Raw genomic sequence first — 25,637 nt, forward strand, 5'->3', positions numbered from 1 at the left:
GTTTGAGTTGTGTTGTAACAGCTGTATTTCTGTAATTGATGAAAACTGGACGCATTTTGTGGAATATTTATTTGAATTAGTCTATGCTATTCCCTTCTTAAACATTTATTGTTCCTCCTGAAACAATCTGTATTTGTGGTGTAGATAGAGTTAATAATAGTGTATACAAGTAAATTAAATTAATTATTACATAAAAAATTACTTCATGCTAAATGTTTCTACCTATTAGCAAAGATCTGTAATTACATACATGTAGGAAATCCTGTTCAGGATCCATATAAAATTTTAAAATGGCTAATGTAATCATTTCTGTTAGCATGCTTGTAGCACTCTGTGACGTTATCTTTTTGTAGCAACAATACTTATTGTAAATGTGTTTGTTGCATTTAAGAGAGAAACCTTCTTTTACAAGTTAATTATGGAAATATAACTAACTTCCTTTATTAAAGTTTCTTGAACAGAACATTATTTATTGAATCTGCTATATTGACAGTAGTTAATGTCGGTATTCCTACTAGCTCCATGGACGATGATGAGATTGATGAGATAAACGAAACTATTCAGATCATTAAGGGAGATAAAAATTTAATTGTGATAGTATTATTGAATTTGACACTAGAAAATAGGAAGAGAAGAAAAAAATGTAGCAGAACATGGAATGGGGGAAAAGAATTGAAAGGGGAAATAGCCCGGTAGAATTTTGCATAAGGAGCAATTTAATCATTCCAAATTCTTGGTTTAAGACTCATGAAAGTAGATACGACCTGTATAAATTGAAAGAAGTAATGGTTGCTGTAAGTTCAAATGGACCATAAGGCAATGGGTGAACTGAACAGGGGAAAGGAACACTGTAGAAGATAAAGGGGTTGCTTTGAGAGATGAAATAGTGAATGCTGCAAGGAATTGAATAGGAAAAAAGATAAGGTTGAGTAGAAATCCTGGGATATGATAGAAGATATTGAATTTAACTGGTGAAAGGAGAGTATGTAAAAATAAAGCAGTCCAAAGGAACTCCAAGTGCCTAAAAAAATGGGAAAGCAGGAATGGCTAGAGGAGAAAGGCAAAGCTGTAGAAGCATTCATGACTGTGGGATTGATAGATTCTGCCTATGGAAAAATTAGAGAGACTTTTGGAGAATAGAAAAACAGCTGTATGACTATCAAGAGCTCAGAGGTTAACTAATACTAAGAAACAGAAAAAATGGTGAAAGATTGAAGGAATGTATAGAAGGCCTATTCAGAGGAAATAACATTGAAGTCAATATTATGGAACGGGAAGTGGAAGTAGATGAGGATTAGATGGGAGATATACTTCAAGAAGTATTTGACAGAGCATTTAAAGACTTTAAGTCAAGACAAGACACCTGGTGTAATCAACATTCCCTCAGAATTACTGAAATCATTGGGAGAACATAGCATGACAAAACTATTCCACAAGATATGCAAGATATATGAGGAAGGCAAAGTACACTCAGACCTCAAGAAGAATGTAATAAACCTGATTACAAAGAAAGCAAGTGCTGACAGAAGTGTGTATTATCTTATCATTAGTTGATAAGACACAGTTGTGACTTATTTAACACAAATAATTTAGAGAAGAATGGTAAGACCAGTAGAAGCTGACTTCAGAGAGGAACAGTGTGGGTTCCAGAGAAATATAGTAACATGTGAGGTGATACTGACTGTACAACTTAGAATATAGGACAAAGAAAGGCAAATGTACATTGATAGCATTTGTTGATTTAGAAGAAAGCTTTTAATAATCTAGTCTGGAATAGAAATTGTGAAGGTGGCAGGGAAAAACACAGGAAGTGAAAGATTATCCTTCAGCTTGTACAGAAAACAGATTGCAGTTATAAAAGTTGAAGGACATGAAAGGGAGTAGTTGAGATTGGAGTGAGACAAGGTTGTAGCTTACCCCAGTGTTAATCAGCCTGGTGTAGAGTAAGCAATAAAGGAAACTGAAGAGATATTTAGAAACAGAATTAAAGTTCAGGTAGAAGGAATAAAAAGTGAGATTTAGCAGTGACATTGTGATTCTGCTAGAGACAACAAATGACTTGAAAGATCAGTTGAACATAATGAAGGTATTTGTCTGGAGCACTTGAGTAACTAATGAAGAAGCACTGATTCTACTGCATCCCAGCAACAATAAACTTACTTCTGTTTATTAACAAAAAATGTACCACTGCTAATGGGCAACTTGGAAGAGTACTTCACAGATTAATTTTGTGTAATGGAGAACTGAATAAGCTAGCTCAGCATGACCAGCAAGGAGAATCCGTAACTTCATGTTACACTACTGATGGTTGAGATGTCTAATGCCTAAGTTTGCCAGATAAGCATAACTGGGCACTGGAGCTGGCTGGTGTGCACAGTAATGGCCTGATAAATTGTACAAGAGTCGGTTCATAAAGTTTGGCAGTGCAGCTAGCTCAGGCGACAGCGACCTTGGTTGGCATGTTGGCTAGTCCATTGTTTTCTGTCTAGCATTAGTGGCTTTGCCTTGGCAGGCAGTGTCCTTTTGTGAACTGTAAATACTTCATCTTGTGGCTCAGGGGCATAGTTGAGGGCGTACTGCTGCCTGTTGTGAAGCAATAAAACTCGTTCAGTTGATAGTCTCCACTTCCATAGACTTTAGCCTTATTAAAGGTTTGAATGGGGGAAAAAGGAATTATGTGGTACAGTTTGACTAAAGAAATGATCAGTCGATAGTACACATACTGCGGCATCAAAGGAATAGTCAGTTTGGTGATGGAAGGAAGGTTGATTGGTAAAAACTGTAGTGGGAGGGCAAGACTTAACTACATTAAGCAGGTTCAAGTGCATTTAGGTTGCAGTGGTTATATAGAGATGAAGAGGCTCAAAACAGAATAGACTAGTTTGGAGACCTGGATTAAACCAATCTTTGGACTGAAGATCACAACACCACCTATACAAAATATTAATAGCTCTGTGTATGTTTGTTTTTCTCTTGATTACATGTATTTAAAAGTCACCAAAAATTAACATTTTTGCCATATATGTGTTTGATGTACTTGCATGTTTATTGCTAATAGAGACATCTCTGTTATGTGTTGCAGAATTCCCAGTTTTCCAGGATCATCTGTTGGAACATGAGTTAATTGGTTTGGTTGTAGCAATGTCAATAGATGATGCAGAAAGTTATGTCCGTGCATCTGCAATAAACTGCTTATGTCATATGGTGAAAATTGAACGCTTTTGGGCTGAATGTCTTTTTGCTCAGGACTTATCTGTAAGTATGAACTCATATTTTTGTGACTGTGGAAAATTATGAAAGACTTTGGGACGAGTGAGCAAATCAATATTGCCTAAACCAAGGGAGATTCACTTGTCCTTACTAATGCGTTAGTATTGTAATATATGTTATTCAATAAATATTCTTTTGATTAAATGATAAGACCATATGAAGTCTTAGAAAGTGAATTGATAAACCTGACAATTTTCTACAAAGCAGTACGAAATTTTGCTAAATGTGACTGTTTGTCCTCGGAGTCTTTCATGATGGCATACATTCTCGGTTTTCAAGCCATGTCAATTCGAATAAAATCCTCGAACTTTCGATGACCATCTCCGCCATCGTCTTCAGGAGTTCACTGACTGCCAAGGCTGCTACCGTTTCTCGCTTATATAGGCATGATGACATCATCAGTAGCCAAACAGATAGACCCAATGTGGCATGCGCGTCCTAACGACAACGTACTTTTTTGTACTGCAATGAATATTATGAGATGACGGATGGCACAGCCATGGTATCACCACTGCCTCCAGCAGTCACAAATTTCTTCATGGAGCACTTTGAGGAGCACTTCTGTAGACAGAACTGCAAGTTTGGAGTTGGTGATAATGCACAGAAAAAAGTGAAAACCATTTTGTCAGTGAAAAAGTGATGGTACACTGTTCTTGTAACATAGGAACTTATTGACTGTTATCATGACTTACTAATTTGAGAAGTGTAAAACAGTGACTGGCTGTTGTTATGCAACATTGTTTTACCATTTATGTTATGAGTTGAAGCGCCGGCCGGTGTGGTCGAGCGGTTCTAGGCGCTCCAGTCTGGAATCGCGTGACCGCTACGGTCGCAGGTTCGAATCCTGCCTCGGGCATGGATGTGTGTGATGACCGTAGGTTAGTTAGGTTTAATTAGTTCTAAGTTCTAGGTGACTGATGACCTCAGAAGTTAAGTCGCATAGTGCTCAGAGCCATTTGAACCTTTTTTTTTTTTTATGAGTTGAAGCAGTAAAATCAGTATTAATGTGCAAGAAAATGCTCTTGTACAACAGAAATGTGCCTGCTCACACATTGAGTATTGTAATGACAGAAGTGCACCAGTTCATCTTAGAAATAATATCCAAGTATCCCTCATTTGATTTAATGTAACGCTTTCCTAACCCCAAAAAATGATTTGGAACGAAGAAGATTTTCTCAGATGAAGAATTTAAGAGTGCTGTAAATGAATTTATTGTTGTGAAACACACTATTTTCTAAATGCATAAAATTTGTATCTCATTGACCAAATGCATTATGTTCATTGATGATTATATTAAGTACATTGTTATGCCCCCCCCCATGAACCATGGACCTTGCCGTTGGTGGGGAGGCTTGCGTGCCTCAGCGATACAGATAGCCGTACCGTAGGTGCAACCAGAACGGAGGGGTATCTGTTGAGAGGCCAGACAAACGTGTGGTTCCTGAAGAGGGGCAGCAGCCTTTTCAGTAGTTGCAAGGGCAACAGTCTGGGTGATTGACTGATGTGGCCTTGTAACAATAACCAAAACGGCCTTGTTGTGCTGGTACTGCGAACGGCTGAAAGCAAGGGGAAACTACAGCCGTAATTTTTCCCGAGGGCATGCAGCTTTACTGTATGATTACATGATGATGGCGTCCTCTTGGGTAAAATATTCCGGAGGTAAAATAGTCCCCCATTCGGATCTCCGGGCGGGGACTACTCAAGAGGATGTCGTTATCAGGAGAAAGAAAACTGCCGTTCTACGGATCGGAGCGTGGAATGTCAGATCCCTTAATCGGACAGGTAGGTTAGAAAATTTAAAAAGGGAAATGGATAGGTTGAAGTTAGATATAGTGGGAATTAGTGAAGTTCGGTGGCAGGAGGAACAAGACTTCTGGTCAGGTGACTACAGGGTTATAAACACAAAATCAAATAGGGATAATGCAGGAGTAGGTTTAATAATGAATAGGAAAATAGGAATGCGGGTAAGCTACGACAAACAGCATAGTGAACGCATTATTGTGGCCAAGATAGATACGAAGCCCACACCTACTACAGTAGTACAAGTTTATATGCCAACTAGCTCTGCAGATGACGAAGAAATTGAAGAAATGTATGATGAAATAAAAGAAATTATTCAGATTGTGAAGGGAGACGAAAATTTAATAGTCATGGGTGACTGGAATTCGAGTGTAGGAAAAGGGAGAGAAGGAAACATAGTAGGTGAATATGGATTGGGGGACAGAAATGAAGGAGGAAGCCGCCTGGTCGAATTTTGCACAGAGCACAACATAATCATAACTAACACTTGGTTTAAGAATCATGAAAGAAGGTTATATACATGGAAGAACCCTGGAGATACTAAAAGGTATCAGATAGATTATATAATGGTAATACAGAGATTTAGGAACCAGGTTTTAAATTGTAAGACATTTCCAGGGGCAGATGTGGACTCTGACCACAATCTATTGGTTATGACCTGTAGATTAAAACTGAAGAAACTGCAAAAAGGTGGGAATTTAAGAAGATGGGACCTGGATAAACTAAAAGAACCAGAGGTTGTACAGAGATTCTGGGAGAGCATAAGGGAGCAATTGACAGGAATGGGGGAAAGAAATACAGTAGAAGAAGAATGGGTAGCTTTGAGGGATGAAGTAGTGAAGGCAGCAGAGGATCAAGTAGGTAAAAAGACGAGGGCTAGTAGAAATCCTTGGGTAACAGAAGAAATATTGAATTTAATTGATGAAAGGAGAAAATATAAAAATGCAGTAAGTGAAACAGGCAAAAAGGAATACGAACGTCTCAAAAATGAGATCGACAGGAAGTGCAAAATGGCTAAGCAGGGATGGCTAGAGGACAAATGTAAGGATGTAGAGGCCTATCTCACTAGGGGTAAGATAGATACCGCCTACAGGAAAATTAAAGAGACCTTTGGAGATAAGAGAACGACTTGTATGAATATCAAGAGCTCAGATGGAAACCCAGTTCTAAGCAAAGAAGGGAAAGCAGAAAGGTGGAAGGAGTGTATAGAGGGTCTATACAAGGGCGATGTACTTGAGGACAATATTATGGAAATGGAAGAGGATGTAGATGAAGATGAAGATGAAATGGGAGATATGATACTGCGTGAAGAGTTTGACAGAGCACTGAAAGACCCGAGTCGAAACAAGGCCCCCGGAGTAGACAATATTCCATTGGAACTACTGACGGCAGTGGGAGAGCCAGTCCTGACAAAACTCTACCATCTGGTGAGCAAGATGTATGAAACAGGCGAAATACCCTCAGACTTCAAGAAGAATATAATAATTCCAATCCCAAAGAAAGCAGGTGTTGACAGATGTGAAAATTACCGAACTATCAGCTTAACATGTCACAGCTGCAAAATACTAACACGAATTCTTTACAGACGAATGGAAAAACTAGTAGAAGCCAACCTCGGGGAAGATCAGTTTGGATTCCGTAGAAACACTGGAACACGTGAGGCAATACTGACCTTACGACTTATCTTAGAAGAAAGATTAAGGAAAGGCAAACTTACGTTTCTAGCATTTGTAGACTTAGAGAAAGCTTTTGACAATGTTAACTGGAATACTCTCTTTCAAATTCTGAAGGTGGCAGGGGTAAAATACAGGGAGCGAAAGGCTATTTACAATTTGTACAGAAACCAGATGGCAGTTATAAGAGTCGAGGGACATGAAAGGGAAGCAGTGGTTGGGAAAGGAGTGAGACAGGGTTGTAGCCTCTCCCCGATGTTATTCAATCTGTATATTGAGCAAGCAGTAAAGGAAACAAAAGAAAAATTCGGAGTAGGTATTAAAATTCATGGAGAAGAAATAAAAACTTTGAGGTTCGCCGATGACATTGTAATTCTGTCAGAGACAGCAAAGGACTTGGAAGAGCAGTTGAATGGAATGGACAGTGTCTTGAAAGGAGGATATAAGATGAACATCAACAAAAGCAAAACAAGGATAATGGAAAGTAGTAGAATTAAATCGGGTGATGTTGAGGGTATTAGATTAGGAAATGAGACACTTAAAGTAGTAAAGGAGTTTTGCTATTTGGGGAGCAAAATAACTGATGATGGTCGAAGTAGAGAGGATATAAAATGTAGGCTGGCAATGGCAAGGAAAGCGTTTCTGAAGAAGAGAAATTTGTTAACATCAAGTATTGATTTAAGTGTCAGGAAGTCATTTCTGAAAGTATTCGTATGGAGTGTAGCCATGTATGGAAGTGAAACATGGACGATAAATAGTTTGGACAAGAAGAGAATAGAAGCTTTCGAAATGTGGTGCTACAGAAGAATGCTGAAGATTAGATGGGTAGATCACATAACTAATGAGGAAGTATTGAATAGGATTGGGGAGAAGAGAAGTTTGTGGCACAACTTGACCAGAAGAAGGGATCGGTTGGTAGGACATGTTCTGAGGCATCAAGGGATCACCAATTTAGTATTGGAGGGCAGCGTGGAGGGTAAAAATCGTAGAGGGAGACCAAGAGATGAATACACTAAGCAGATTCAGAAGGATGTAGGTTGCAGTAGGTACTGGGAGATGAAAAAGCTTGCACAGGATAGAGTAGCATGGAGAGCTGCATCAAACCAGTCTCAGGACTGAAGACCACAACAACAACAACAACAACAACATTGTTATGCTGTTAAAAAATATATGTTTTACAAAGCTTGTCAATCCACCCTCACATCAAATTGATAAGAATCTCAAAGCTACCCATTCTTGTGAAGTCTGTACAAGAATTTTTCCAGAAGATGGAAAAGAAAAGTGTCGGACCCACTTGGTCTAGACATTTTTTGCTTTCCACACGATAGGTGGATTGGACAAAACACAAGTCATTTCTAGAGTTTAAATGAAACAACAAGTTTACTGTTACCAGTCACCGTTTTATTTTTTCCATGACGCGTTTCGAAGGTTTAAACCTCCATCATCGGGTGGATTTACATTAGTTAGTATTACATATGTGTGTATGTTGTGTTACAACATTTGGAGGAACTTGTGGCACTGCCTCCAGTGGTCACAGGTTCCTTTTTCTGTCATAACACTTCACATGTATACTGCCACATTTGTAAACAAATATGGCGTCTAACCTAAAAACGTTCGCATTTAAAGTTAATCTGCCCAGTCAGGCAATCAAGGCTATTTTCGAGTATAAGAACAAGACGCCATATTTGTTTACAAATGTGGCAGTATACATGTGAAGTGTTACGACAGAAAAAGGAACCTGTGATCACTGGAGGCAGTGCCACAAGTTCCTCCAAATGTCGTAACACAACATACACACATATGTAATACTAACTAATGTAAATCCACCCGATGATGGAGGTTTAAACCTTCGAAACGCGTCGTGGAAAAAATAAAATGGTGACTGGTAACAGTAAACTTGTTGTTTCATTTAATGTCAGTAACAGTCACAGTAAAGCCTAACCTAAAAATGTTCTCATTTCTAGAGCTTGTTTTCTGATTTCTTTTTAATACACTTATATTTTTTTCAATTTGACTTCGTGCTTAACCTATCTAGAACTATTTTGAGATACCAATATGTTTGTAACCATTGTTGTTTTATGCCAAGTTGCTGTCATGTTGAACGTTACATTTACCATTGACCACAGTGTTTTAAGGCTCATTTAGTTGGTGCTTCCATGGAAGCATCACAACTCCACAATTTCCTGAATATATCTTGTTTTCTGAGCTCTCTTTTTGAATCTGTGTAAAAGAGTTGGCCTGCTAGTGTTTCTGATCCACAGGTACCAAACCTATGGATCTAACGATAACAATACTTTGTGAAGCATTGTAGTAGCCATTATGTGTAGTGTGGACTAATGTGGCAGTCAAGTGTAAACAAACGAGAACTTCCATTACCAGATGGGAGCTAGGAGATGTGCAGGGGAACAAACCGCACCTCCTCCTCACTGGACTGGTAGCTGCCATTTGTGCAAAATGAAAACTGATAAATTGTCATATGGATTATTGATCTTATCTGTTGTGATTGGACCACAAATATTCTCTTCACCCATTTAAAAATAAGAAAAGAAAATGCTGATCAATGCACGACCCAAAGCAAACCAGTGTTTCCTAACAGCTACCACACAATTGCTTGCTTAGTTTGGCAGTGTCATAAATGTGTTAGTTGAGACCCCCCAACCAACATCTTACACAATCATAGTCAAAACACAACCTCACCTAAAACTGCCACATTAGTGTCCACATAATAGTAGATGTCATGTCATAGTGTCTTTCTGCTTTGAAATGAACAATAAAGCCATTCTTGGCCCATATGGGGACTACCTATTACTTGGCAGAAAAAAGTTAACTTTTACTTTGGTAAATGATCTGTACAGAATATAAAGCCCTATGTAGTACCGACAGTGCATGAGAATGGCAAAGCTTGTTTTACTATAGTAAGATACTGGACTCATATTTGACAGGATAGCATTTGCATTCCTGTCTGGCCATCCAGATTTAAATTTCCATTGATTTTCCTGAACTGCTTTGAGCGAATGCTAGAATGCTTCTTTTGAAAGCAAACAACCAACTTACACATTTAGGTTTGTGCTCTGTTTCTAATTGACTGATCATTGAACTGATGATAAATCGTAATCTTCTTTTTTCCTGTCTCACTCATATATACTGCTCTCTTCTTTGCAGCTATCTGTGTGCCCTCTTTTCCTTAATGAACAAGGAAAGTCTGACAGATATTACCTGGAGGTTCTAGAGTGCAGAGATCATGAGGGAATTCATCTGCTAAACACAATAAAGTCTGTGAAAAAATTAAGTGATCATGTTCTGTTAATGGCGCAGATACATTTTCTTTCATGATGATAGTGTAACCACTCAACTAGCTGGAAATGTATGGGAATGGCTGGTGGCCTCCACAGATGCTGGCTTTCTGTATTGTCAAGGCATTATGATATGTCATGCCTTGTTGACTCCAACACTACAAGAATGCTCTAGTATTGGTTGCAATAGGGCCTTGTATGCATTTTGCTGTACAGTGAACTACACTTTTCAGAATCCTTCCAGCAAATCCAGGTCTTTCATTTGCCTTCTCTACTACTGCTTTTAACTCGTTGTCTTGTTTCATACTCATAATGCTTACATGATGTGATGTGCTCAAGATGTTTGCCACTGCTATTGTAGTCAGATACCCTCAGGTTTATTCTGTTTGTTATGGGCATTACCTTACATTAATCCACATTTAAACAGAGCTGCCATTCATTACTCTAACTGCAAACTTTGTTTAAGTCCTTTTGAATTTCCTTCCAATCATTCAACATATTTTCCTGTTGAGAGCACTACAGTCAGTGAACAATCTCATAGTGCTTGCTGTTCCAAAGTTAGTTACAGATCATTTTTATTTTATGATATGTTAAATAAAGGGCTACTATAAATAATTAATTTGTTTCGAGATCTCTTATGTTTTCCAAAGTATTGCATTTACAGAATAGGACCATGAACTTACCAAGTTAGCATTTTACACTCTGCAAATATACTATGAGTGCCACTCTGGTCACACAACACACGTCCAAGTGGTAGTCAAGTTCGTTCCATACCTCATGTGGAAACATCCTGTCAGTGGTAATTGCAACAGCATTAATGCCTTCTCTGTGCTGCTCCAGTGTTCTTGGCAGTGGGAGTATGTAAATGCAATCCTCACTATCACTATACTCCAAAAGGGAAAAAAAATCATGCAATGTGTTACATCAGGTGACCAAGGGAACGGAACCACATCGTCTTCACCACTATGCCCAATCCAATGATGCATAAGTTCATTGTTTAGGTATCACTGAAAATACATGCATCAGTGAAGGTGTGCTCCCTCTTGTTACAAGATCAAATTCTCGGAATCAGCAGTCAGTTTTGTAAACAACCACAACTGCATTATATCAAGGGAAAAGGTACCCATTCAAAGTTTTCTCTCATAAGAAAAAGGCCCATACAACTTCATCTGTGTTGCTTGTACAGAAAATATTAACCTTTGGTGAATCTCACCCATGTGGCACGATTTCACGAGGATTTTCGGTGCTCCATGCATTCACATAGTGGTGATTAACCTTTCCAGATAAGTGGAAGATCACTTCGTTGCTGTATATCGACTGGGAGGTGAGATGTTCATCCAAAGTGCTTCCTGCATTGTGATGCAAAATTGAAGGCACCGGCTGTAATTTTCCGGTTTTAATTGTTGTACAAGCTGCAGTTGGTATGGTTGAAGAAATAAGCACCATCATAAAATCTTCCACACAGTTTGCTGCCTATTCAGAGTTTATGGATTGTGTGGACCATTAATATTTGTGGACTGTTTACAAAACTTTATGTAACCCTCTCCACAGTTATGTCAGGCACACATGGTTTACTGGTACTTGTGTGTTTATAGAGACAACCAGTGGACCTAGCTGTCAATACCAGTGCACAGTACTCTGTTTACATGGTAGGTCTTTCCCATAATTCTTTTGGAATGCACTGTTGTAACAGACATATGTATACCAACACACACAAACTCTTTTGTTAGTTTGCTGGCATTATGTCAAGAAACTGGACTTGTAATGCCAGCTGGTCGGCACAATGCAAACTTGGTGAATTTATGTTTCTATTCATGCATCAGTCACATTTGTTGCAATACTTTGGAAAATATAGAGCTTTGAAAATGAGTGAATTGTTTATAGTAGCCTTGCAAAAGTCGTGTCTTACTTGTTGTTGTGGTCTTAAGTCTGAAGACTGATTTGATGCAGCTCTCCATGCTATGTCCTGGTCGTTGACGGGACATTAAACACTAATCTCCTCCTCCTCTCCATGCTACTTGTCCTGGGCAAGCCTCTTCATCTCTGAGTAACTATTGAAACCTACATCCATTTGAACCTGCTTACTGTATTTGTCTCATGGTCTCCTGCTACAGTTTTTATCCCCCAATTTCCTCCAATACTAAAATGATGATAACTCTGTGTCTCCCTGCTTTTATTCAAGTTGTGCAACAAATTTCTTTTCTCCTCCATTCTGTTCCATACCTCCTCATTAATTATGTGATCTACTCATGTAATCTTTGTCATTCTTCTGTAATATCACATTTCAAAAGCTTCTTTTCCCTTCTTGTTTGAACTGCTTCACCATTCACATTTAACTTCCATATGAGTCTGCACTCCAGACAGATACCTTCAGAAAAGACTTCCTAACACTTAAATTTATAATTGATGTTAACAAATTTCTGTTCTTCAGAAAAGCTTTGCGTGTGTTGGAATTCTCCGTTTTGCTATATCCTTTCTCCTTTAGCCGTGATCAATTATCTTACTGCCCAAATGGCAAAAGTCGTCTACTACTTTGAATGTCTTGTTTCATAATCTAATTCCCTAACATCATGTGATTTAATTCAATTATGTTCTATTATGCTTGTTTTGCTTTCATTGATGATCATCTTATACCCTTCTCTTAAGACTCTGTCCATTCCGTTCAGCTGTTCCCCCTAGTCCTTTGCTGTCTCTGAGAGAATTATGTCATTGGCAGACCCTAAAGGCTTTATTTCTTTTACCTGAGCTTTAATTCCTTCTCCAAATTTTTCTTTGGTTTCCTTTTCTGCTTGCAAATGTAAGATTGGGGATAGGCTACAACTGTGTCTCACTTGCTTCTCAGCCAAGTTGTAAATAAACAGTGTATTCCAATCAACTTTATCAAAAGCTTTCTCCAGTCTACACATGCTATAAACAGAGGTTCGCCTTTTTTTTAAGCTATCTTCTAAGAAAGGTTGTAGGGTAAGTTTCACATTGGAAGGTCCTACATTTCTCCAGAACCCTAGGTCAACTTCTGCCAGTTTTTCCATTCTTTTGCAAATAATTCATGTATTTTCCAACCATGACTTATTGTACTAATAGTTTATTAATATTCACATCTGTAAGCACCTGTTTTCTTTGAATTTGGTATTATTACATTCTTCTTGAAGTCTGAGGGTACTCTGCCGGATGTACAAGTTACACACCAGGTGGAATAGTTTTGTCATGGCTTGCTTTCCCAAGGTTACCAGTAGTTCTGAGGGTGTGTCACCTGCCACAGGGGTCTTGTTTTGACATAGGTCTTTCATCGCTCTGTCAAATCCTTCTTACAGAATCAGCTCTCTTATCTCATCTTCATCTACTAGTACTGGAGCTCGATACTCTTCTCCCCAAAGGCCTCTTTAATTTTGATACGGGGTGTTCGGAAATTCCCATTACAAACTTCTGTGACTTGTAGACGGGAGTTAGTACACAATATTTTGAATAGGGACCAATGTCTGGAAACATACCATTTCCATTCTCAATTCAGATGTGAAACTCATCCACTTCTGCTTGAACAATTGAATTAGGCGTAACACACTACAATTATTAGGTTACAGTTCGAACGGAAACATAGCAAAACATTCATTTGTCACTTAAGCATATTTGTTTGTATTAATATGTAAACATTACATGTCTGCATGATTCCAAAACAAAAAAGAACCCAGCATACTGCATGCACAGAACAGTACTGATGTATTACAACAGCGGCTTGATGTGCTTAAGTGATAAATGGATGTTTTGTTATGTTTCCTTTCGAATTGTTACCTAATAATTGTACTGCATCATACCTAATTCAATTCCTCAAGCAGAAGTGGATGAGCTAAACATCGGAATTGAAACCATCATAGAATGAAAACAGTGCATTTCTGGACACAGGTTGTTATTAAAAATATCATGTATTCACTCCCCTCTACAAGTCCAAGAAGTTTGCAACGGGAACTTCCGAACACCTTGTGTAGGCAATACCCATCTTCCTCCTAGTTATACATGCTTATATGACCTTGCATTTGTCTTCTAGCCATTCCTGCTGAGCTATTTTGCACTCCGTTTTCTAGAAGTTTGTATTGCCTTTTGTCTGCTTCATTTTCTGCATTTTCATATTTTCTCATTTTATCAATTAAATTCAGTTTCTCCTCTGGTATCCAACAATTTCTAGTAGGTCTTGTCTTTTTACCTACTTGGTCTTCGCTGCCTTCACTAGTTCAGCTCTCAAAAGTATCCATTTGTCTTCTACTATTATTCCTTTCCCCTGTTTCATTAAATCATTGCCTAACATAACCATTTGTCTTCTACTTTTTCCTTTCTCCTATTTCATTTTATCATTTCCTAATGCTCCCTTTGAAATTCTCGACAACTCTGGTTGTATGCAGGTTCCTGTTGCTTAATACCCCAACTTTTTGCAATATCTTCAGTTTTAATCTATAGTTCATAAACAATTAATTGTGGTCAGAGTCCATATCTGTCCCAGGATATGTGTGCAGTTCAAAAATCTGTTTCTGAAATCTGTGTGTTACAATGCTCAACCTGTCGACCGTGATCGACTAGTTGGTCGCCATGGCTTTATGAGTCGGTCTTTTAATACCTTTGTGTGAAATCTATTTAAATGAGTTGCTTTTGTAAAGTTCCAATGTTTACAATGAGTATTTAGCATGGTATTTGTTGGTGGTAAATCTGATAACACCATCTCCATCTCTGTAATCTTCATCTACGTTTTGCCACCTTTAACACTCACGCAAAGGAACAGTCTTTCCCCCTGCATGGTGAGATTACTAGTTGTGAACTGTAACTTTGTAGGTAGTGAGTGGGGGTTGCAGTGAGAGGGGAGAGCACTCTCTGTGCTGCGGGATGAGATGGGGAGCATGGTGCAGGACGGAACGAACTCTGCCTCCAGTAGGCAACACAGATCTTTGTGATTTTCCATGAAACGACAATGTGCATGACGGAGGTAATGGTCATTAAATACTTAGTGTTATCGAAACTGAGGTTGCTGTTAGTACTGACATGTCAAGTAACTGCCTCATCTTTCAGACTGTGTAAGGTCGGTTCTGGCAAATTATTCACCGGATTATTATAAACTGAATAATGTGCAAAGTCAAGTATTTCACTAAACTCTTTGAATATTTATGACGGTGTCTTTTTTAACTTTTTCACTTGTGTAGTATCTTGAAAATTGAGTAACAGGCCTGTAACTTTTGATGGAGAGAAAATTACCTTTTATGTATTTTCTGTAATTAAAATAGTTAATTTTGGCTATAGTGTTGTTTCCTGTTGAAACCTTTATATGTTCTTAAGTCTGTAGATCTCTAAATAGACTAAATTGCATGTAGTAGATCTCAAACCCAAAAAGGTTGAACACTTCTGATGTAAAAGTCAGAAATTCTCCAGTGTCCCCCAGGTCTGTGTCTTATATATACGCTCTTCTTTAATGAGTCTTAAACCAAGTGTAAGCGATGATTAAATTATGTTTGTACTGAAGTCTGTTAGGTGGAGTCCACTTTCGTACCCCCCCCCCCCCCCCCCCCCCCCCCCCTCCCCCTCGGAGGCCACTACCGTCTAGCTACACATGGTCCAAATTCCAAATAATGTACCTGTAACACCTTTGTTTGATGAGCCTATCAGAATTCAAAAAAGTGACTGGTTGCATATTATATCCACATCTGTTGCCAATTTAAATCACATTTACAGTTCACCATCAACAGTGGAAGTAGTGATTAAATATTGTGACCAGATTTTCAGAGACCACCAGTAATGCTACTGCCTGATTTAAATGATGCTGACTAAAATTTTGTGCTCTGAACACAGTGATCAACACAAAAATTTCCCTCGCCAAAATGTTTTGTGACTCTTTAAACATGTAATAATTAATCAGTGTGTGATCTCATATGTATTATACCTCTAAAACGAGGAAATAATTGATAGTAGAACCCCATTTTTTTTCAGGGTAAAATGACCAACATTTTGAAAAAAGATACAGAAGGTATAGTGCGAAAGGAAGCAGCAGCTCTAATGACTGAACTGTATGAACATGATAAGCTGAGGTGAGTTTTCCAGGTGCATTACAGGCTAACATTCACTACGGATGCCAATCACTTCTCAGATATGTAGTTTTTGGATATAGAATAAATTAAGGACATATGTGCCATTTTATTTAAGGTAATGTGCAAGTTTTTTTCAGCCAATGTGACCACACAGCAATTGTATTTCTGTAATTTTTTGTATTTATGGTATGTGAAGTTCACAATTCAAATATCGACATCCCAGAGCAGTTCGAATGGACTCTCAGAATTTTTGAGAAAATCAAATTTGAAGTTTTCCTAGTGACTTTAATTCACTAAGGTAGGACAATTTTTCATGAGCCATTTGGTCATGTTGGTAGCACTTGAGAGTGGTTATCACATGTTCGAGTCTCAATTCAGTCAGTATTACTTTCGTTTGCCACTGGTTTCATTCAGTTTGGATACATATGTCATTTAAATGTGAAATTTATCAAAAATATGCTACGTATCACATATTTTTGCCTATGAGTTGAGTGTAAATGTAATAATAGAGAATGCCTTGTTCCAGATAGACTTAACAGTACTTGTTATCTGCATATGTTTACAGACTTTCAGTATGTGTGTCGCTATGAATGGATGGTGTTGACGACAGTTGTAGAAACTGAGATCCAATGCCAGTACACCAGCCTTTACCCTATTAGAATTACCTGTGAAGCTGGCCGCAGCTAACTGAAGGCAAAAAGATTTTGGTGAATTCCTCAGTGCATGGAATAGAGCCGACACCTTTTGCAAGGGATAGATGTAGCTGCAGCAGCATTAACTTACATTGTGAAGCAGCTGATACAGGGTGTATTCTCCCCAGGACAACCAGAAATTCCGGTAAAAACTCAGGAGTTTTTTCATCCAGGAGAAAACTAGTAAAAACCCTGGAATTTTTTAGAATTCTGGGAATTTATGGGTTTTAGTTTCCAGTTAAATTTTTGTAATTTTGACTGGTAAGAACTGATACTGAACAAAGAATTTTGCTTTAGCCCACACTGCAGAATGATACTGCAGCAATAAAACGTAAAACGAGGAAAAGCAAAACAAAACTTAAGTTGCAATTGAAATGTGTCATTTATAATAACAAAAAACAGAGCACACACAAGCATCTGCCAACAGCAAAATGTGTCAAAGGCTTTAGGACGAAGACTATGCAGTACTTCATAACAACAAACTGCTTCTGATGAGCATGATGTCACAATGGTTTACATTAGGTTCATTTGAACAGTTGCCAGCGTGTTCAGTCGCATACACAGTTGAGTCACGTATGAGCAGTACCCGGTCTCACTTATGGCTACTTTAGGTGCAGCTGTTAGCTGCATGAACAGTAGCAACAAGAAACTAGATGCTACCCAGAAAAATTTTTCTGGTGCGCCCAAGCTGCCAGATTCATGCGTACCCAGAGTAGTCTCAGTTGTAGTGTTTAGGTTTATTAGTCTCTTGTTTCCTCTTTGTTTACAGCTCTCATTCAAATGAAAACAAAACTGATTTCTGTGGCCCTGAGCTAGCAAGTGAATTAAAATACATTCATGTAATTATGGAAGAGTAAAATCTGTTGTTAGTTTCAAATATTTACTTTCATAGTGCGAAAATATGCAGTCTAGATGTTGCTGCACATCAAAGATCTTTTCAAAATGCATCCTTTTCTTTTTGGGGTGGGGGTGGTTTGTTTTCTAAAGTGCCTGGAAATTGGTGTACGCTGGTGTATGAATCCTTAACCATTCAAAGGGTTGATATGTTTTAAAGTTCCAATAGAAAGTATACTGTCACTTAACACAGAGAAAGTGTATTTTTAACCGGGAAATCCAGGAAAAATCTGGAAATTTTTTTCCCTTGTCCACGTATACACCCTGTGATAGAGTTTTGCGATGATGTGCATGAATATCTTCTAATACGGTAAAAAAAAGATTGTAATGCTAGACATGGACAGTGGAAATTTTCTTGGTGCCTTGATGGCACAAGATGATGATGTTGAAGACACCTTATGCACTGAAGTTTCAAGATTACACTTGAGAGTGTCCTTGTAAATTACGAGAAAATCGTTACAGAAAATAATCTTGAACCAACATCGTCAGTAGTAATTGTTCTGTTATACATTATAGACTTTACATCATGAAAAGTTTGTAACACATGAAAAGTTAATTGTGTATATTGAAGAAGACAAAAAAATGTTTTTATGAACTTGCATCTGTTCGCTGGGAAATTATGAGCCAAAGGAGAAAAAGGCAAAACCATACAAGGACAACTGTTGTGGAGGAATTGCTGAAATAGAAGAAACATTGCTCTGAGGAAGCTTGACAGGGCTACCCACAAGGTATGACCAGGAACTACTACTAGGAGGCTGCTGCAATTCAGTTTGAAAATTTTTTATTTCAGAGCTTCTTATAGGTGGTTTCAGAAATTCAAACAGAGGTATCAGATTCATCAAAGAAAAATTGTAAAGTTTGTAATGGAAAGAGAAATCACAACAATGAGTGAAATTATGGATGCTACAAATACCAAACTTTGATCCCAATTTTGCCGTTAATACAGACCAAACGGCTATTGAAAAAATTCTTTTTTTAATTTTCATAGTTAATCAAAGTATAGATCTTTGAGTGTAGTGTTTTTTGTAGCTTCACTTTTCCCCTGGGTGCCAGTAACTTTTGAAGATCTCTGATGAGTAAAGGATCAAAGGTGATGCTAGTGACGAGACTGAAAATGAATAAAATCTCCCATTCCTATCCTGCACAGAACTCTGTTACCCTATCAGCAAAATTATTGCCCTTTCCTACAAAAACAACAGGTTCATTTGAACCCAGGCTTCAAGATTCGGTCGATGAATATCTCAAGAAATACCGAAACATTGCAGTCACATCATCAAAATTGGGAGAGTCGACTAAAAAGCTGTTTAAAGATTTTTAGTCAACACTTACTAATTGGTTCTTGGGCAGCACTGAACAAAACACAGCCCTTTAATACAGTCTTGTGATGTGTATTTTTCCCATGAAGTAAAACACTTCATTAATTGTAAGCATACCTGATCGATAAAGGATGTGATGTAAGCGATAGAGAAGATTGCATAAAACTTCATTCAATTGTTCATCACCAGTTGTTCACTCCAATCGTAGGTGAAATGGTCAGGTATGCATTGTGTCATGTATTTTTACTGCAAAACAAAAATTAAGCCAAAGTGTACCTGATTGAAGGAGGTCATGAAATAAATGACAGAGAAGACTGTATGAAACTTCATTCAGTTGTCAATCCAATCTTGGTTGGAATGATCACATATGCATGGTTTGCTCAAAAGTTTCCAATAAAAGAGAAATGTGAATGAAGTTTTCTTTCCAAGTGATATACTGGGAAAAAATTGCAGTATGGCATGCTTGTTGCTGTGCAAATGTATGTTTGCCTTGTTTTAACCATGCTTATCACTGGTGTGAGAGACCATATCTGTGGTATAAAATAATGAATACAGTCCAAATAAAGAGTATATGATTTCTAATGAAATTTTTTTCATTTATGCCCCAAAAATTTAATTTGTGTTTTTAAAAAATTACCAATCCTAATAACATTTCTTTTTCAAAATAGTGGCAATTAGGATTTTGTATTTGCAATGAAAATTGGAATTTCATGTGCAATGTGTAATTAGAAATAAGATGTGTGTTTTTCATTTAAAATTATGATTAAATATGTTTTAATTAACACATAAATATTGATTATGTAAATGACGTAGGTATTTGAAGGTGGGGGGGGCGGGGGGGGGGGGGAGGAGAGATTCTGTGTAAAGTGAGACTCATACCAGCTATACTGTGATTATCAGTCTTCAACACTACCAACAGAGCCATGTGGCCCATCAGAAATTGTTGTATCTTTAATGAATATATGTCACTCAGAGTACTTCAAAGTCAATTTCATTGATAATTTTTGCGAGTTTCATTGAATTGCTGTGATAGATTGAGATCTGAGTTCTGAATGTCACACATCATAAATATTGACCATGTGAAAAAATCAGTTGCTGTGTGGTGCCTTGCTAGTGGCAGACACTGTTTCTTAAAATGAAGACCAAAATCTGTGTTCTTTGTGAGAGACTGTATAGTTTGTAGGTGTGCCATCAGTTCTCTGAAATATGGATCTCAATTTTTATTTTATTTTGTTTCAGCTGTATCTTTAGCATAGTTTTTAAAGTCCTTGTCTCATTCTTTTGTTGAAGCTGTAATTAGCTTTTAACAAACAAGGGCCCCTGTTGGCAGTCAGTTTATTTATGATTGAGTGCCTGACATTGGTTTCTTTCAGCAACCTTGCAAAGGTTCAAGCACTCCTACCTAGACTTCAGAGAGGCTTGAGGCAAGGGGGAAAATGCAGCAGTAATTGCATCTCGCGAATTTGGATGAAAATTTCACACAGATGTCTGCCTTTTTTTTAAAAACACATGATTCGTTTTTAGATTAACACTCCATATTATTCTGGAAAATAGACATGGAAACATATTGAATTACTTAAGTCACAGTGGTTATTACCATTTTGTGAGCCAAGCTGCTGAGCAATTGGTGAAGATATTGTACTGTGGGTTGGCAGACTCATTTTCAGGGTTATATTTTAACAAAATATCTTATGTAACCATATATTGTTTCATTTAAAAATATGCATTTCAGTGCTTTAATTAATGATATTTGCATAATGTGGAAGAAACTAATAACATTTGCGCGGAGTGGCTGCACGGTTTGAGGCACCATGTCACATATTGCACGGCCCCTCCCACCAGAGGTTCGAGTCCTCCCTCGTGTGTGTGTGTGTGTGTGTGTGTGTGTGTGTGTGTGTTCTTAGCATAAGTTGGTTTAAGTAGTGTGTAAATCTTAGGACTGATGACCTCAGCAGTTTGGTACCTCAGGAATTCACACACATTTGAACATTTTTTTAATAAGAACAAGATTCAAATTTATATTTCAGTGCCAGTTAATATTTATTTTGTTTTGTCATTATTAGAATAAATAAAAACTTGGCTTCTGTGTTCCTGTCCCAAACCCTACACCCCATGCCTCCCACTTCATTCGGTTAACCTACTCTCATATTTTCCCTTGTGCAGTCTCCCTCTTCCTCGGTGATCTCCCACTGACCACTCCACCATTGTGTGTGCCACATGCTGCTCCTCCTGTCTGCACTAAGGCAAAATTACTGACGCAAAATTACTGTCCCGTTATCTTGCAGCCTGTCCCTTCCAGCTGTCAACCATCCCTCCTCCCACTTCTCCCTTCCTCTTCTCACCTCCTTGCTTGTCTCACACCCCGTGCCTGCCACAACCTCTTGCAGCATTATCTGTAGTCTATCCAGAATTTCTGATACCATATTAACCTAATTAATTTACACAGTGTCTACTACCAAAGCATTTAGTTGGAACCTGGCATAAAAACAGCAAAAAAAATCAAGAGTTTTATGCACTGCGTGCAGTAGATGAATGATACGTATCCACATTGACGGTTTTTTGATAGTACTGTAGACAAAACTGACAATACTAAAACCCACCCTTCATTTACGTACTATGACACAGATCAAGGATAACAGCAGTTCATTAAAAATTAGTGCTGACAACTAAATAGGAACTACTACTTGGATTATAATCAAGTCACCTTACATGCAGATCTCTCATTTGTTTGATGTATGATTTTGAATGGTAGTTATGAAAGTTTTACTGACAGTAAATGTGTGCACCACAACACTGGCAAACAAGTACAGAATTGGGTGACATCATATTCATGGTCCTTGATCTTTGAAAACCAAGCTTGCATTTTGCCCCATCACACAGAAACATAAATTCAGTGCCGTGTGAAGAAAGCCAAAAAAGAACCATTTGTCATAAAATCTCAGAACTATTTCGCCACTGTTATCTCTGCAACTAAAAAAGACAGATGGCTCCATGTTCTAAAAGCTTCCAGTAGCATTGTACATTCAGTTTCCTATGTCTCTTCTCATGTTATCAGAAAATGTCAAAAACTACAAAAATCTGAATGTAGAAGGTATTCCCATGTACCTTAACTTTACCATCCTGTTGGCAGAATAATAGGTAAAACTCTCATACAAACTGAAGTACATTATAATGTTGTTGTTGTTGTGGTCTTCAGTCCTGAGACTGGTTTGATGCAGCTCTCCATGCTACTCTATCCTGTGCAAGCTCCTTCATCTCCCAGTACCTACTGCAACCTACATCCTTCTGAATCTGCTTAGTGTATTCATCTCTTGGTCTCCCTCTACGATTTTTACCCTCCACGGTGCCCTCCAATGCTAAATTTGTGATCCCTTGATGCCTCAAAACATGTCCTGCCAACCGATCCCTTCTTCTAGTCAAGTTGTGCCACAAACTTCTCTTCTCCCCAATTCTATTCAATACCTCCTCATTAGTTACGTGATCTACCCACCTTATCTTCAGCATTCTTCTGTAGCACCACATTTCGAAAGCTTCTATTCTCTTCTTGTCCAAACTAGTTATCGTCCATGTTTCACTTCCATACATGGCTACACTCCATAGAAATACTTTCAGAAACGACTTCCTGACGCTTAAATCTATACTCGATGTTAACAAATTTCTCTTCTTCAGAAACACTTTCCTTCCCATTGCCAGTCTACATTTTATATCCTCTCTACTTCGACCATCATCAGTTATTTTGTTTCCTAAATAGCAAAACTCCTGTACTACTTTAAGTGTCTCATTTCCTAATCTAATTCCCTCAGCATCACCTGATTTAGTTTGACTACATTCCATTATCCTCATTTTGCTTTTGTTGATGTTCATCTTATATCCTCCTTTCAAGACACTGTCCATTCCGTTCAACTTCTCTTCCAAGTCCTTTGCTGTCTCTGACAGAATTACAATGTCATCGGCGAACCTCAAAGTTTTTATTTCTTCTCCATGAATTTTAATACCTACTCCGAATTTTTCTTTTGTTTCCTTTACTGCTTGCTCAATATACAGATTGAATAACATCGGGGAGAGGCTACAACCCTGCCTCACTCCTTTCCCAACCACTGCTTCCCTTTCATGTCCCTCGACTCTTATAACTGCCATCTGGTTTCTGTACAAATTGTAAATAGCCTTTCGCTCCCTGTATTTTACCCCTGCCACCTTCAGAATTTGAAAGAGAGTATTCCAGTTAACATTGTCAAAAGCTTTCTCTAAGTCTACAAATGCTAGAAACGTAGGTTTGCCTTTTCTTAATCTTTCTTCTAAGATAAGTCTTAAGGTTAGTATTGCCTCACGTGTTCCAACATTTCTACGGAATCCAAACTGATCTTCCCCGAGGTCCGCTTCTACCAGTTTTTCCATTCGTCTGTAAAGAATTCGCGTTAGTATTTTGCAGCTGTGACTTATTAAACTGATAGTTCGGTAATTTTCACATCTGTCAACACCTGCTTTCTTTGGGATTGGAATTATTATATTCTTCTTGAAGTCTGAGGGAATTTCGCCTGTCTCATACATCTTGCTCACCAGATGGTAGAGTTTTGTCAGGACTGGCTCTCCCAACTCTGTCAGTAGTTCTAATGGAATGTTGTCTACTCCCGGGGCCTTGTTTCGACTTAGGTCTTTCAGTGCTCTGTCAAACTCTTCACGCAGTATCTTATCTCCCATTTCGTCTTCATCTACATCCTCTTCCATTTCCATAATATTGTCCTCAAGTAGATCGCCCTTGTATAAACCCTCTATATACTCCTTCCACCTTTCTGCCTTCCCTTCTTTGCTTAGAACTGGGTTTCCATCTGAGCTCTTGATATTCATACAAGTGGTTCTCTTCTCTCCAAAGGTCTCATTAATTTTCCTGTAGACAGTATCTATCTTACCCCTAGTGAGACAAGCCTCTACATCCTTACATTTGTCCTCTAGCCATCCCTGCTTAGCCATTTTGCACTTCCTGTCGATACCATTTTTGAGACGTTTGTATTCCTTTTTGCCTGCCTCATTTACTGCATTTTTATATTTTCTCCTTTCATCAGTTAAATTCAATATTTCTTCTGTTACCCAAGGATTTCTATTAGCCCTCGTCTTTTTACCTACTTGATCGTCTGCTGCCTTCACTACTTCATCCCTCAGAGCTGCCCATTCTTCTTCTACTGTATTTCTTTCTCCCATTCCTGTCAATTCGTCCCTTATGCTCTCCCTGAAACTCTCTACAACCTCTGGTTCTTTCAGTTTATCCAGGTCCCATCTCCTTAAATTCCCACCTTTTTGCAGTTTCTTCAGTTTCAATCTGCAGTTCATAACCAATAGATTGTGGTCAGAATCCACATCTGCCCCTGGAAATGTCTTACAATTTAAAACCTGGTTCCTAAATCTCTGTCTTACCATTATATAATCTATCTGATACCTTTTAGTATCTCCAGGATTCTTCCAGGTATACAACCTTCTTTTATGATTCTTGAACCAAGTGTTAGCTATGATTAAGTTATGCTCTGTGCAAAATTCTACAGGGCGGCTCCCTCTTTCATTCCTTTCCCCCAATCCGTATTCACCTACTATGTTTCCTTCTCTCCCTTTTCCTACTGAAGAATTCCAGTCACCCATAACTATTAAATTTTCGTTTCCCTTCACTACCTGAATAATTTCTTTTATCTCGTCATACATTTCATCTATTTCTTCATCATCTGCAGAGCTAGTTGGCATATAAACTTGTACTACTGTAGTAGGCATGGGCTTTGTGTCTATCTTGGCCACAATAATGCGTTCACTATGCTGTTTGTAGTAGCTAACCCGCACTCCAATTTTTTTTTCATTATTAAACCTACTTCTGCATTACCCCTATTTGATTTTGTATTTATAACCCTGTAATCACCTGACCAAAAGTCTTGTTCCTCCTGCCAGCGAACTTCACTAATTCCCACTATATCTAACTTTAACCTATCCATTTCCCTTTTTAAATTTTCTAACCTACCTGCCCGATTTAAGGGATCTGACATTCCATGCTCCGATCCGTAGAACGCCAGTTTTCTTTCTCCTGATAACGACGTCCTCTTGAGTAGTCCCCGCCCGGAGATCCGAATGGGGGACTATTTTACTTCCGGAATATTTTACCCAAGAGGACGCCATCATCATTTAACCATACAGTAAAGCTGCATGCCCTTGGGAAAAATTACGGCTGTAGTTTCCCCTTGCTTTCAGCCGTTCGCAGTACCAGAACAGCAAGGCCGTTTTGGTTATTGTTACAAGGCCAGATCAGTCAATCATCCAGACTGTTGACCCTGCAACTACTGAAAAGGTTGCTGCCCCTCTTCAGGAACCACATGTTTGTCTGGCCTCTCAACAGATACCCCTCAGTTGTGGTTGCACCTACGGTACGGCCATCTGTATCACTGAGGCACGCAAGCCTCCCCACCAACGGCAAGGTCCATGGTTCATGGGGGGTACATTATAATAGTAGGTGTTTATTATAAAGGGAAGCATTAGAATGTTTGGTGCTCAGTAAGCACAGTTTTTCAATAGTATTGAGTTTTGTTTTTAAGAAATGGTACTTTTTTCCTTCACGCCTGTCTCATTTCTCTATATTGTCAGATCAGTTAAATTAATATAAAAATACTGT

At 38.3% G+C, this 25,637-nt stretch overlaps 1 protein-coding gene across 1 annotated transcript in view; it reads left to right on the forward strand.

Annotated features, from left to right (window-relative positions):
* LOC124776482 overlaps nt 1-25,637 on the forward strand; it is a 117,491-nt gene that overhangs the window by 75,578 nt on the left and 16,276 nt on the right. The window contains exons 7-8 of the mRNA XM_047251496.1: nt 3,083-3,255; nt 15,998-16,095. Of these exons, the coding sequence (XP_047107452.1) occupies nt 3,083-3,255; nt 15,998-16,095 (271 nt within the window). The remainder of the gene's footprint in view (nt 1-3,082; nt 3,256-15,997; nt 16,096-25,637) is intronic.

This window comes from Schistocerca piceifrons, chromosome 2, assembly GCF_021461385.2.
Source record: "Schistocerca piceifrons isolate TAMUIC-IGC-003096 chromosome 2, iqSchPice1.1, whole genome shotgun sequence".
Classification (NCBI taxonomy): Eukaryota; Metazoa; Arthropoda; class Insecta; order Orthoptera; family Acrididae; genus Schistocerca; species Schistocerca piceifrons.